The sequence below is a fragment of the Leopardus geoffroyi genome, chromosome E1 (assembly GCF_018350155.1).
Source record: "Leopardus geoffroyi isolate Oge1 chromosome E1, O.geoffroyi_Oge1_pat1.0, whole genome shotgun sequence".
Lineage (NCBI taxonomy): Eukaryota > Metazoa > Chordata > Mammalia > Carnivora > Felidae > Leopardus > Leopardus geoffroyi.
This window is the reverse complement of record NC_059330.1, coordinates 6,031,670-6,046,803: the sequence shown is the minus strand read 5'-3', so window position 1 is coordinate 6,046,803 and position 15,134 is coordinate 6,031,670. Positions and strand designations below refer to the sequence as shown.

The 15,134-nt window shown below is 42.6% G+C and overlaps 1 protein-coding gene across 2 annotated transcripts in view; it reads right to left on the bottom strand.

Moving 5' to 3' along the window:
- MAP2K4 (mitogen-activated protein kinase kinase 4) overlaps positions 1-15,134 on the bottom strand; it is a 139,148-nt gene that overhangs the window by 22,052 nt on the left and 101,962 nt on the right. For both annotated transcript variants that reach the window (XM_045487404.1, XM_045487405.1), the window contains one exon: positions 13,713-13,840. In XM_045487404.1, coding sequence (XP_045343360.1) covers positions 13,713-13,840 — 128 coding nt within the window. The remainder of the gene's footprint in view (positions 1-13,712; positions 13,841-15,134) is intronic.

Here is a 15,134-nt window from a genome sequence, read left to right as displayed (position 1 = left end):
CACGAGTCTCTTCATAAAGCTACCCAAGCGTCTTCACAACATGGCAGCTGGCTTCCCCCAAAGTGAGCAATCCAAGAAAGAAAGAAGGAGCTACAGTGTTTTTATACGGCCTGCTCTCGGAAAGGACACCCTGTCCTTTCTGCCATATGCTCTCATTAGGAGTGACTCACTAAGTTCGGCCCATACATCAGGCAGTACTTAGTCTCCACCTTATAAAGGGAGGTGTATTAAGGAAATTGTGGACATCTTTTTAAACTACCACACACCTGGCTACTAAAAAACATTCCAATAAGCAGTTCTTAAAACTAATATTTAAAAACCTAAGGGGGCACCCGGATGGCTCAGTTAAGTGTCCAACTCTTGATGGTGGCTCAGGTCATGATCTCACAGTCGTGAGATCGACCCCCGCATTGGGCTCTGCACTCAGCATAGAGCCTCCTTAAGAGTCTCTCTGTCTCTCCCTCTGCCCCTCTTCCTAGCTTGTACCCTCTAAATAAATAAATAAATAAATAAATAAATAAATAAAACCAACTAAGAAAACAAAAATACGTATGTGAATACATGTACACGTTCACACACGCCCACATGCATCTGATGCTGAGGAAATAGTAAAACCTCACAGATTTTGAAGAATCATCTACCTTTCCCCAAAGACTTCTGGCTCAGAAGGATTTCAGTCTCAAAGAACGGAAAATTATACCACCACAAATGTTCTGAAGTCTGGGGAAACTTTTTGGGGCTCAAGGAGATCAAAGATATGTTTCATTCACAAGATGATCACTAACTTTTTACTATATGAACAAACTAAAGATGGAAAATTTCCCAATTCGATTTTTAAAGCTAGCATAGCCTATAGAAGACCTTCATAATATAAAGTATGAACCAATCTCATTTAAACACTTTTATGCAGAAATTATATTACCATACCACATGTAAACATACATTAAACATGTAAACTATGAGCCATGTAGGGATCACTTCTGGAAGGCCAGAATGGTTCAACCGCAGAAAACATGTTACTATGATTTGTGATACCAGTAGCTACACACGGAGAAACATTTCCTCATGGCATGATTAATACCAAAAAGGCATTTAATAAAAATTTTAATAGCTGTTCCTAATTCATGCTCATCTTCATTCTCTCTCTCTCTCTCTCTCTCTTTCTCTCTCTCTCTCTCACACACACACACACACACACACACGTACACACACAGAAATGCACAGACTTTAATCAGAAAAAAAGTATTTGGTTTCAAGTGAGAAAAAACATGAGAATCGTACAATCAATACTGCCATTCAGTACTGATCTAGAAGTATGAGAAAAGTAAATACATACAAATGTATAAGAAATATCAATCAATAGAAGGAGAGCCAAGGCAAAAATTATTTGCAGAATGGTACTTTGAGTACCATCTGAGATCAATTCAAATTCAAAAATGAGGCAGATTAGTACTTTGGCTGGTTATAAAATTAACATAGTCATCTAAATAGCTTCCCTGTATATCAGCAATGTTAGGAAAACACATTATGTGACATTTAAAATAGCAACAAAAAACTGTCTTAGCACCCAAGAATATAGCAGGGAGCCAACTAAATAAAGAATAAGGTCTTGGGGCGCCTGGCTGGTTCAGTCAGAACACGCTATTTTTGATCTCAGGGTTGTGAGTTCGAGCCCTATGTTGGCTCCAGGTTGCTTAAAAATAAATTCTAGGGTCGCCTGAGTGGCTCAGTCGGTTGGGCGTCCGACTTCGGCTCAGGTCACGATCTCGCGGTCCGTGAGTTCGAGCCCTGCGTTGGGCTCTATGCTGACAGCTCGGAGCCTGGAGCCTGTTTCGGATTCTGTGTCTCCCTCTCTCTCTGGCCCTCCCCCGTTCATGCTCTGTCTCTCCCTGTCTCAAAAATAAATAAATGTTAAAAAAAAAAAAAAAATTAAAAAAAAAATAAATTCTAAAAAAAAAAAGCAAAGATGGGGGTCTCAAAGGGCTCACAATCTAGTCAGGAGACACATATACACATACAAAATACAAAACACACACAAAACAAAAACAAAGAATCAGGTGGTGATGAGGGTTATGAAGCAAAGTGGGGTCAAGGAGATGAGAGGAACAGGTCAGATGTGGTGGTCCAGGAAGGACTAGCCAAGCACATGGCATCTGCTCCAAGACCTAACTGAAGTGAAAGACCGCCAACGTTAAAAATATTCACAGAGGAGAGAGTTCAAGGGAGAAAGGAAAAGACCCCCAGGTAGGAACATCCTCCAGATGCACGTGGAACACAGAGGTCGGTGTGGTGGCCAGAGTGTGGCAAGCAAGGCAGAAGGTAACGTGTGGACAATTCTGAATGACAGTTGAGGGCCAGATCATATAGAGCCTTCTAGGCCCATTATGAGGATTCGGGGATGAGTTTTAAGCAGAGAGATGGCATAATTTAACAATGGTCAGAGAGGGTAACCAGCTGTTACATGAAGCACAGACTACTAGAGCAAGGTTAAGCGGAAGACCATTCTAGAGACTAGAGCAATCAGGCAGGCGAGACATGCCAGTGGCCGGACCAAGAAACACTCACTGGTGGTTTAAACATTTTTTTTTTAATGTTTTATTATTTATTTTTAAGAGATAGAGGCAGATTGTGAGCGGGACAGGGGCAGAAAGAGAGGGAGACACAGAATCCGAAGTAGGCTCCAGGCTCTGAGTTGTCAGCACAGAGCCCGACACAGGGCTTGAACTCACGGAACCATGAGATCATGACCTGAGCCGCAGTTGGACGCTTAACAGACTGAGCCACCCAGGGACACCACCCCCGTTTTTTCTTTAAAGGAACACTAGTTGTTTTCAAAAGAGAGCAGGTTCTATGCCTTGAAAGTAAAGCAGACAGCATTTGCTTATGGACAGGATATAGAGTATGAAGAGGAAGGAAATAAAACTCTAAAGTCTGTGCCTTGAGCAACTGGAAAGACGGGTAAGTATTTACTGAAATATAGAGAAACTGGGGAAGGGGAGGCAGCTCCCAGATTTTGTAGGGAGCAGAGGAGTGATATGATGAGGTCAAGAGCTTGGGAATAAACTTATTATACGTGCAACTTCTGTGGGATCTAAGAAGTAATAGAAAGTAGGAAACCAGACATGTAATTTTGGGGTTTACAAGTGAGGTGTGGACAGTAAGAAATGTATGGGCACTCATCATCCCCAAGCATCTACTAAGTGACAGAAGCTGTACATCACGGAACAGAGACAAAGAAAGTATTAATCCCTAAGACTGGATGATGGACTCACTAGAAGAGTTTGGGTAGTTAAGGGAAAAAAAGAGACTGAATACTCAGCCCTGGGGCATACCAAAATAAAAGAGATCAGGAAGATGAGAAGGCCCTAGAGACCCAGGAGAGAGGGGCCAGTCAGGAAGGTAGCCAAGAGCACATAAATGTCATGGAAACCAAGAGACAAAGTCTTCAAGAACATAGTATTTTCAACATCCCAGGAAAATTAAGGAAGGTTATGGCTCCAAACTGACCATGGGCTTCAGCAACAAAAAAGATGGTGATTGCTCTAATGACAGCAGTGATGTCATTGAGTGATGGGGGTAAAAGAACCCATAAGAATGGGGACAGAAAGAATAAAAGGAGAAAAAGGACAGACAGTGGGTATAGACAAGTATTCAGAATGGACAACAAAAAAAATTTTTTTAAGTTTATTTATTTTTGAAATAGAGACAGAAAGAGACAGAGCATCCGAAGCAGGCTCTGTGCTGACAGCAGAGAGCCCAAGGCGGGGCTTGAACTCATGCACCGTGAGGTCACGACCTGAGCCTAAGTCAGATGCTTAACTGACTGAGCCACCCACGCATTCCCAGAATGGACAACAATATTTTAAAGAATTTATTAAGAAATGTGTGCAGCCAGTTAAGAAGGAAAAATTAACAGACAGTAAGATAACTTGAGCAAATAGAAACAAAGTATTCTTCACTGGGAGGACTAAATAATATAAAAATGCAGTAACCAAAGGAATTTAAGACTCTAATGAAATGCCAATACAATTCCTGCTATTTTTAATAATGATACACTATTCATATGAAACATACAGAAAGAGGATACAACACAGTCCAGAAACAGTCCCAAATCCAAGGATTTAGTACAAGAGTACTGATTCTGAACAATGGAATTTGAATAATCAGATAATTAAAAATATAATTTTTAGGGGCGCCTGGGTGGCGCAGTCGGTTAAGCGTCCGACTTCAGCCAGGTCACGATCTCGCGGTCCGTGAGTTCGAGCCCCGCGTCGGGCTCTGGGCTGATGGCTCAGAGCCTGGAGCCTGTTTCCGATTCTGTGTCTCCCTCTCTCTCTGCCCCTCCCCTGTTCATGCTCTGTCTCTCTCTGTCCCAAAAATATATAAACGTTGGAAAAAAAAAAAAAATTAAAAAAAAAAATATATATATAATTTTTATTTTATGGGTGAGGGGGTTTGATTAACAATGCACTTGTCACAATGAGCGGTGAGTAATGCATAGAACTGCTGAGTCATCATATTGTACATTACATTGTACAATGAGACCAACACCCCTGTATGCTAATTATCTTGAATTGAGAAAAATAAGTAAAAAGTTTTAAAAATTCATGACTAATCATTTGTGGGGAGAAAAGTCACACTCTTTCCCCTGATAATTCACTAATCCTGACTACATCAGGATTAAAAACCTGAAATGTTAGGGGCACCTGGCTTACTGGGAGGGGCATGTGACTCTTGGGGTTGTGATTTCGAGCCCCATTTGGGTGTAGAGATTACTTGAAAAAACAAAACAAAAAAATTTTTTTTTTTTTTTTTTACCTGAGAAGTAAAAAAACAAAAGCCTAAACTTAGGTACTGAAATGTGAGTCTACAACCGTTTCTGATCTCGGCACCAGGAAAACCTTTCAAGATATGCTAAGAGCCAGAAACCGTAACGGTAACCCTGATAAGCTAACCACATTGAAATTTTCTATTTCTATAATTCAATCAAAAATTTGTAGGATTTAAAGACAAATGACAACTTCTGGGAAAACATACGAAACCTAACAAGAAAAGACAGAAGTCCTCATTATATTATACATCAGTACAAAAGACTGGCATCCTAATAGAAAATCTGGCAAAGGATAATACAGAAAAGTGGCCAAATATAGGAAAAAATACAAAAGTATTTAACTTTCTCAATAATTTTGAAATATGTAAGAAGAACCCCTTGAAGTTTTTTTTTTTTAACGTTTATTTATTTTTGAGACAGAGAGAGACAGATCATGAACGGGGGAGGGTCAGAGAGAGGGAGACACAGAATCTGAAACAGGCTCCAGGCTCTGAGCTGTCAGCACAGAGCCCGACGCGGGGCTCGAACTCACGGACCGCGAGATCGTGACCTGAGCCGAGGTCGGCCGCTTAACCGACTGAGCCACCCAGGCGCCCCCCCCTTTGAAGTTTTTTTAACAAATCCCATTCTGGCCTACCAACTCCACAAAGATAAAGCTGTAACACTCTAATGCAGAATGACACCTACTGAAAAAACACACCATTTTAATCATATATCGTTTCCCCAAAGGTCTTGAGAAGTGTGATCCTTTCATATATAGCCAAGGAAAGATACGAAAGAGTTGTGCGAAGACACAGCTTAAAAATTTCTGCAGCAGTATTTAGAAAAACAACTAGGGGCGCCTGAGTGGCTCAGTTCAGCGTCCGACTTCGGCTCAGGTCATGATCTCGCAAGTCTGAGAGTTCAAACTCTGCTGAAAGCACAGAGCCTGAAGCCTGTTTCAGATTCTGTGTCTCCCTCTCTCTGCCCCTCCCCCATTCATGCTCTATCTCTGTCTCTCTCAAAAATAAACATTTTTTAAAAATTAGAAGAAGATAATAACAAAAAACTAAAAAATCACAAGCAGGCAAAAATAGAAAGTCAGTTCATGTCTAGTGGCTAAATTCATTATACATGAAGGTGCATCGACCTGGAAACACGCCTGCAAATGCCTACGGAGCAGACGAAAAGCAGAAGTGTCATAGGATTTCATTTACATAAAAATGTAGCGGGATATATACTCACAGAACAATTTTTTCCCTTTATGAATGAACGATGGGTAATTAATTCTCCACTTTCCTAGTCTGTACTTTATTTTTAACATATCAAACAAGGACATAATCTTCCAATAAGAAACACATTTGCAACACTATCAATGGTAGAGTTCTTCAAACGTGGAGTTATTTCACTGAACATTTAAAAAAACAGGCATAATACAATGGGATTTCAAAGTCACCAGGAAGTGAAATATCAAGCCACTGGGGATAAGCTGTGTGTCTCAAAGTTATGTGTACAAACAGAAAAAGTGACATATACGCCTCCTTTGGGAGTGTGTGTGTGTGTGTGTGTGTGTGCGCACACACACACACACACACACATACATCCACCATATATATATATATGTGTGTACATATATATGTATGTACATACACACACACACACACACACACACACACACACACACACACATACATATACACACATACACCAAGGGAGAAAAAAAATCAGATCTGGAATCTTTTCCTGAATATTCCAAAATGTTTTGCTAGGTAAAAACTATTAGGCAACTGACAGAATGAGAGAAGATATTTGCAAGTGATATATCGGATAAAGGGTTAGTATCCAAAATTTATAAAGAACTTGCCAAACTGAACACCTAAAAACATAATTTGAAGTGAAGAAATGGGCAGAAGACATGAATAGACACTTTTCCAAAGAAAACATCCAGATGGGTACCAGACACATGAAAAGATGCTCAATATCACTCATCATCAGGGAAATACAAATCAAAACAACTATGATATACCACCTCACACCTGTCAGAATGGCTAAAATGAACAACTCAGGAAAAAACAGATGTTGGCGAGGATGCGGAGAAAGGGGAACCCTCTTACGCTGTTGGTGGGAATGCAAGCTAGTGCAGCCACTCTGGAAAACAGTATGGAAGGTTCTCAAAAAAATTAAAAATAGAACTACCCTACGACCCAGCAAATGCACTACTAGGAATTTATCCAAAGGATACAAAAATGCTGATTTGAAGGGGCACATGCACCCCAATGTTTATAGCAGTGCTATCAAAAATAGGCAAATTATGCAAAGGGCCCAAATGTGCATCAACTGATGAAGGGATAAAGAAGATATGGTATGTGTTTGTATACACACACACACACACACACACACACAATGGAACACTACTCGGCGGTGAAGAAGAATGAAATCTCGCCATTTGCAATAATGTGGATGGAAGTGGAGGGTGTTATGCTAAGCAAAATAAGTCAGAGAGAGACGGATATTGTAGGATTTCACTTATATGTGGAATTTGAGAAACAAAACAGATGAACATAGGGGAAGGGAAGGAAACATAAGATAAAAACAGAGAGGAAGGCAAACCATGAGACTCTTAAATACAGAGAACAAACTGAGGGTTCCTGGTGGGTGTTGGGTGGGAGAATGGGCTAAATGGGTGATGGACATTAAGGAGGGCACTTGCTGGGATGAGCACTGGGTGTTATATGTAAGTGATGAATCACTGGGTTCTACTCCTAAAGTCAAGGTTACACTGTAACCTTGAATGGGGAGGGGGGGGAGAATCTTTACTATATTTAAAATTAGAGTAAAAAGCTCTCCTTAGAAGAAAACCATCATGGACTTAACACCCAAGATTATGCAGGGGCAGGGGGAGGATGGGGGGGAGGGAGGAGTTGTTAGCTGACATTCAGAAATAAGCCTTCAAACTGCTACAGAAAGAAAGAGCACTGGTTGCTCAGCCACAAATCCCCATGTGCAAAGGTGGCAGCAGGGTTGCCCATGGACCGTTGTTTCCTAAGCTTGATGTCTGTGAAGTCACAATTCTCCAGGGCTGGGTGCACCAGCCGCAGTCTCAGTACTGACTCAAACAACGGCAGCCTTCCATTGGTTTTGAAACGGGTTTCCTGAGATGGAATCCATACAGCATCCGACCCACCCATTTGAAGCACTCGAATCACGGGTTGCTCATGTATTCCCAGAGCTGCGCGACCATGACCAAGGTCACTTGTAGAACCTTCCCCCCGCCCCGCACTTCTGGCCATCGCCCCCTCACGGTACCACAACTACCCCCCCACGCCAGACCTACTAATCTACTTTCTGTCCCTACAGGTTTCCTTTTTCTGCACTTACGTATAAATGGAACCATACAGCATGTAATCTTTTATAACTGGCTTCTGCCACTTAGCGTAATGTCTTCAAGGTTTATCCATATCGTAACATGTGTCAGTATTTCATTTTGGTTTGAGACGGGGCACGAGTCCACTAGTCGACCCAGACCACATTTTGTGTGCCCATTCACCCACTGGGGCACATTTGGGTTATTTCTGCCTTTTGGGTATTACACATTCATGTCGTTATGTGCTGCAAACATTCATGTGCGAGTTTTATGGACGTGGGCTTTCATTGCTGTCAGGGATATACCTGGGAGTCCAGTTTACCGTAACTTCTGCACTGAAATGTTTGAGGACCTGCCAGGATCTTTTTCCAAAGTGGCCGTATCATCTTACTCTCCCACCAACAGCGGGACGGCTGTTGACGGCTCCAAGTTCTCCACACCTTCATTAACACTTATTAGTATCTGACTTGGGGATTCTGGCCATCCTAGTGGATGTGTGGGGTGGGGCCTCACTGTGGTTTGAAGTCTTCAATTTTTAAACCAAGAAGAACTGGAATGAGACGGATTGATAAGCCGTCAAAGCAATAGCTAACGACCTCGAAGAAAATTTCTTTTCTTCCCGACTGAAAAGCCTAACTGAGACCATTACATCCTTAACAACACTCCTGAATAAACTGCTTTCCGGTTATTAACAGGCAAGCCACAAAATAAAGTGGGTTCCACTGACAAATATCAGGGGAATGCTAAGTTTAGAAAAGCTGTTTCTTCACTGAGATTTTTCTCAGCATTTTTAATTAGTGTGCTAACATACATGATGTATCTAAACCCTTAAAATAGCATACAGCGATTCCCAGTCATTGGGTCCCAGAACGCTTTTTTGACAAACTACCTATAACATGTCATCCAGATGCAAAATTTTTAAAAAGCCACTCTACACAGTCTCCCAGTTTTCTGAACAAGATGAGTGTTCAGAACATGGCCTTCACTGAAAACGATACATAGACTGACAACAGCGAAAACGACAGAGCAGGCAAATCCAAGGGAGCATCCTTCCAAAGAAACATGAAAAAATAAAGCAAAAAAATAACCAACCTTGTCAGAATTCTGGGGTTAAAGAATCAAAAGTTTATAGGAACCAGGGGTGCCTGGGTAGCCCAGTCAGGTAAGCATCCAACCTCAGCTCAGGAATGATCTCACAGTTTGTGAGTCCGAGCCCCACGTCGGGCTCCATGCTGACGGCTCAGAGCCTGGAGCCTGCTTCAGATTCTGGGTCTCCCTCTCTCTCTGCCCCCCACCCCCGCTCATGCTCTGTCTTTCTCTCTCTCTCTCTCTCTCTCTCTGCCCCTCCCCAACTTATGCTCTCTCTTTCTCAAAAATAAATAAATAAACATATTTTTAAAAAGTTTATAGCAACCAAGCAAACAATGAATCAAGAAAATCCAACTCAAAAATGATAAGAAACCTCTGCAGCATTTCCACTCGACCTTGCCCCTGTCCTTGCTCCAGCTCAAAAGCTGTCTTACGGACGGCAGATCCCGGGTCTCAGACCCTAGACTCTGGGTCCAGAGGGAAGAGGAAGCAGAGCAGACCTTAATCAAGAAGAAGTGAGTTGGTCTGTTCCAACCTGTCCGGGGAGCGATGGAGAATGGGCCGTGGGGCCTGCCTTCGTCCTGCCCACCTGGGGACTCGCTCACGGCATAACGTCAGAGGACGCGCCTCAAAAACACTGTAAGGCAAACGCGTGACTTGCGGATGGCCGGTGCAGAAGATAAGGACTGAGACAAACATGAGACCCCCAGAGATGTGGCAGGAAGAGTAGACGGCAGAGTTTCTTTGGAAAATGAAGCCATTCACACTCCCCCGTGCATGCTGGGAAGTTTAGAAAGCCAGGTGCATGCCCAGTGGGGGACCCGCACTCAGAAAGACCAGAGGACAGGCCAAGGGCAGGTAGGAAGTGAAAGGGAAAGCAGATATGTGAATGGAGGGGCTGAGCATCGGAGGGGAGGCCCCAGCACAAAAGCCATCTGCAAGGGCTCCAGTAGTTGTGTGGGTTTCCTTCCCTTTGTTTTCTTTATGGATTGTTTTTTCTTTTCTTTTTGGATACTGGTATCCGAAAGGAAACAAGCAAAACAAAAACTAAGGAAAACAAAAAACAAAACTGTCAAAACATTAGCTGAACACAAGCTAGGAAAAGAGACATCAGAGACCACATAGGATTTATTATACGGACTTTTTCTTTTTAATTTTTTTAATGTTTATTTATTTTTGAGAGAGACAGACAGACAGTGTGAGCAGGGGAGGGGCAGAGAGAGAGGGACACACAGAATCTGAAGCAGGCTCCAGGCTCTGAGCTGTCAGCACAGAGCCTGACGCAGGGCTCGAACTCACAAACCACAAGATCATGACCTGAGCCGAAGTCAGACACTTAACCGACTGAGCCACCCAGGCAGCCCCATTACACAGATGTTAAGACTTTAGAGAAAAAAAAAAAAGAATCTCTAAAGAAACAGCTACGTCTCATAGCAAGGAACAAAACAAACCATGAGGAGAGGGGAAGAATCTGGGTTCCAGAATCACCATGTCATAATATTCAAAATGTCCAGTTTTTCACATACACAAAAATACAAAGCATGCAAAGAAAATGCCTGAAACTAACCACAAGGAACCGATAATCAGACAAATCCAGAATGTGGGACATTCCTGGGAAATGTGTGCATGAAGTACATATTAGGTGATATTATGAAATTCTTGCTAATCATTTAAGGTTTTTGTGTTGGGTGTGGTGATGACATTGTGGTTATAAAGAAAAGTGCACTTTTTTGGGGAGGTTTGCGCAGAAGTGTTTAGAATGAGATTCATCAGCCACGTACTTTCAAATGCTCCAGAGCACATACATACATGTGTATCTGCATCTATGTTTATGCACATCTAGATGAGGAGACGAGGAGGCTGCAAAAGGTTAGCTATTGGTTTATGGAAACGTTTGTGCTTCAACTCTACATTTTATACACTTTTGATGATATTAAATAATCTAGAAAGATGGGGCTCAATTGAGTGTCGGACTTCAGCTCAGGTCATAATCTTGCAGTTTGTGGGCTCGAACCCCACTTCGGGCTTGCTCCCATCAGCCTGTCAGCACAGAGCCTGCTTGGGATCCTCTACCCCCCTCTCTCTGCTCCTTCCCCAAAATAAATAATTATTTAAAAAAATAAATAAATAATCTAAAAAGAAATCACAATTCCTATAGATCAAAGATAAAATAATAAATCTTAAATAAAAAGACAAGCTATGGGGTGCCTGGGCAGCTCTGTCGGTTTGAGCATCTGACTTTGGCTCAGGTCATGATCTTGCAGTTCATGAGTTCCAGTCCCGTGTGGGGCTGACAGCTCAGAGCCTGGAGCCTGCTTCGGATTCTGTCTCCCTCTTGCTGTCTGCTCCTCCCCTGTTCACCCTCTATCTCTATCTGTCTCTCAAAAATAAACATTAAAAAACAACAAAAAAAGACAAGATACATTTCTGATACCTGATGTAAAGATGCATCAAGGAAGAGTCAAGCCACCTTAAGGCTTGTAATAAAATTAATGTGGACCACACTCCTGCCCATCTACAGGCCTCACAAGACTCGAGTGGACAGAAGCATTTCATTTAGTCCAGGAAGGATTAAAGGCGGAGAAGTTTATGATCTGCCTGCTGACTCCAGAGCTGAAGAAGCTTAGCAGGACATGAAAAGCAGTGCAGCTCCTGGGCCTATGAGCCCTATTTCCACACAAAGACTCAAAGTCTCCTTCTTTCTTAAAAGTCACCTAAGTACAGGGGCGCCTGGACGGCTCAGTCGGTTGAGTGTCCGACTTCAGCTCACGTCATGATCTCACAGCTTGTGGGTTCGGGCCCCGCGTCAGGCTCTGTGCTGATGGCTCAGAGCCTGGAGCCTGCTTTGGATTCTGTGTCTCCCTGTCTCTCTGCCCCTCCCTGGCTCACGCTCTGTCTCTCTCTCAAAAACAAATAAACATTAAAAAAAAAACATTCAGCTGAGTACAAACATTCAGCTTCAGCTGTGCTGCAATTACCTTTGCAAAACCTGCATAAATTACACAGGGGCTCCTGGGTGGCTCAGCCAGTTAAGCGTCTGACTTCAACTTAGGTCATGATCTCGCCATTCAGAGTTCGAGCCCTGCATCAGGCTCTGTGCTGACAGCCTGGAGCCTGCTTCGGATTCTGTGTCTCCCTCTCTCTCTGACCCTCCCCCACTCATTCTCTCTCTCTCTCTCTCTCCCTCCCTCCCTCCCCTTCTCTCTCTCTCTCAAATATAAACATTAAAGAAATTTTTAACTATCTTTAAAAAAAAATTTTTTTTCATCAGTGTTACACAGCAAAGGTACTCAGTCAACCTTAGTGCTGTGACAAGCCCGAAAAATGAAGGTGACAGTTTCTAGTTAATTCTCAGGGCATCATTACTAAATGTGTAAATTATATGAATTCGCAAATGCTCAGTGATTAATATGTTTTATTTCTTACTTTTGAAATTGTTCCATTTATCTCTAATTATCATGATGAATGCAAGATCTTCCAAATGTTCCCAATAATCTGCCTGCCCAGCCAACATCCACAAAGCCCAAACTGCAAATGAAGATCTCTTTTTGCGCGCACACACACACACACACACACACACACACACGTCCATAAAGACTGCGGCCAAAGCTGCTAAATGGAATGAGTCAATACGCTGCACACCCACATGCCACCACTTACAAGCAGCATGCTGGTCCCCAAAGAACCACGGCCACATTAAAGAAGACACCAACACCTAGGGCAAGCGCTTCAAACATAGACACTGAATTTCCAATCAAATACAGATGAAAATTCAGCCTGTAGGAACAGTATATGCATACATACTATGCATACATACACGGATAAGGTGAGTGTGAACCATGTGGATGGCTAGTGTAAGTCTGGCTAGTGTAAGTCTGGCTCCGAGGACAAACAGGATCTAAGTTGGCAAATGCCCAAGACCTCTACCCTTGAATTTGTCAGCGTGCTTCATCCACCTCCAAAGAAGGGACCAACAATATTCAGAACACAGCCTCAGATTCTTCCAGACACTGTGAGCTCTGTTAGGAACTCTGGGAACTCCAGTCTCCCGTTTTTCTCCAACTGGAAGAAAAGCGTCACTGGGTGGCCCAGGACACTTTCTCCATGTGTTAACGGATGATGTGGACACAAGATCCATAGTATCCCTGACCCTACAATGTTATCTACGACAGTCAAGAGAGCATAGGGGGCGCGGGAAGCAGAGAGGCCTTCTGAGAACCACCTGGGGGTTAGTGGAATAGAGGAAGACAAGGAAACAGGAACTCACTGGGACAATTTCATAGTTCCATGGAGAAGCTAGAACCTGAATTTGGCTCTTAGGGAAGAGGAAAATATTCCAGTATGGTAAAACTGCTGACCAGTGTCAGACCCCTGAGAAGGAGAGCACCAAAGGGCAGGGGATCTCGGGGCAAAGACTACCAAGCAGGAAGATCTGGCCTTCGTACTTACTGCCATGTATGGCCTACACCCGGCATCTCTTGTCTTGGCAATGGAGTCCACCAGCTGTCCACTGATGCCAAAGTCACAGAGCTTAATATTCCCACTCCTGTCCAGAAGAATATTGGAAGGTTTGATATCTGCAAGGGAGAGAGAGAGGTCATTCCGCATACAAGTGAACGGTCAAATGAGCTATATTCTAAAGCACGTTAAGCAAAATTACTGAAAAACTTTAGATAATGCAAGTGATCAAGTCCTTAAAATTCAGGTATTTAAAAGGAGGAAAATGAGGAAAGAATACTCTGAATGCCAATGCTTACAAATGCAGGCTCAGAAATGTTTCACAGTAAATGTAGGCATTCTATAATGCTTTCTTTGTTTATATCAAAAGACTTACATTCATTTACCTGTTTCAAATTCATTACTTACTGGTCAAAATACAAAGAATGAATTTAACCTACAAGAGCAAACCAAGCTACCTTACAGGATGGCAAAGACTATCCACCCACACGCAAACTACGCGAATTATACAGCCACAATTTAGTTATAAAGTCAAGCTTCATCTAACTTAGAAAAGTATCCAATCCAGTCTACCTCAAAACCACAGCTTTTGGACCAAAGAAGCAAAGACTCAAAATCTGGGTCCAAAATTCACAATGTGACCTGGGGCAAGCTAGTCGACTCTCTCAGCAGCTACAACTTCCTCATCTACCAAACGAAAATAATCATTAATTCACAGGGCTCTGGACGTGAAAACACCGGATGCAGTACCTGAACTTTATTTGTACTCAATAAATGATACGTATCCACTTAGTAATTATTCCTCCTTAAGAGATTTTTCTGACCTTAGCTGACTTCATCAAGTTTCCCCCCGACTAATCCTTTGAGTCATCCTTGAGAAACCAGATTCATTTTCATTTTCACCCCTTCCAAGGTGTGTGTCTGCTGTCCTGTAAATTTGAGAAAGCCAAATCCCTTCCATTTGGTTCTCTGAGTTTTATGGTCTTGCCAAACTGGCCCCTGGATTTTCACCCCTTCCTCACGGACAATGAACTCACTGCCAGAATGTGCTAGACCCACTGTCTGGCCAATTCTCCCCCTTTGCTCACTAATTCTCTATCCCTGTCTCAATGCTTCTATCCATTGCATTATCACTATCAAATCTCAATGAATAAAAAGCAAGGATAAAAAAGATGAGATACAAAAAATGTCTGTCTATAACTCAGAAGAAGGAGAGCTACAGAAAAGTCCAGAAAAGGTCTCTTACCAGCACTGACAAGGCTGACGCCTATCAAACGTCCATCCTAACCAGCCCATCCCTTCTAACGGAATCTACATTTGATTTTATTGAGGCATCTATCCTCCTCTGTGTAGCTCTAACCACACCTCCCAAACTGGGGCCTGACTGGTCCAAACTTATCAGGGTCGTTCCTC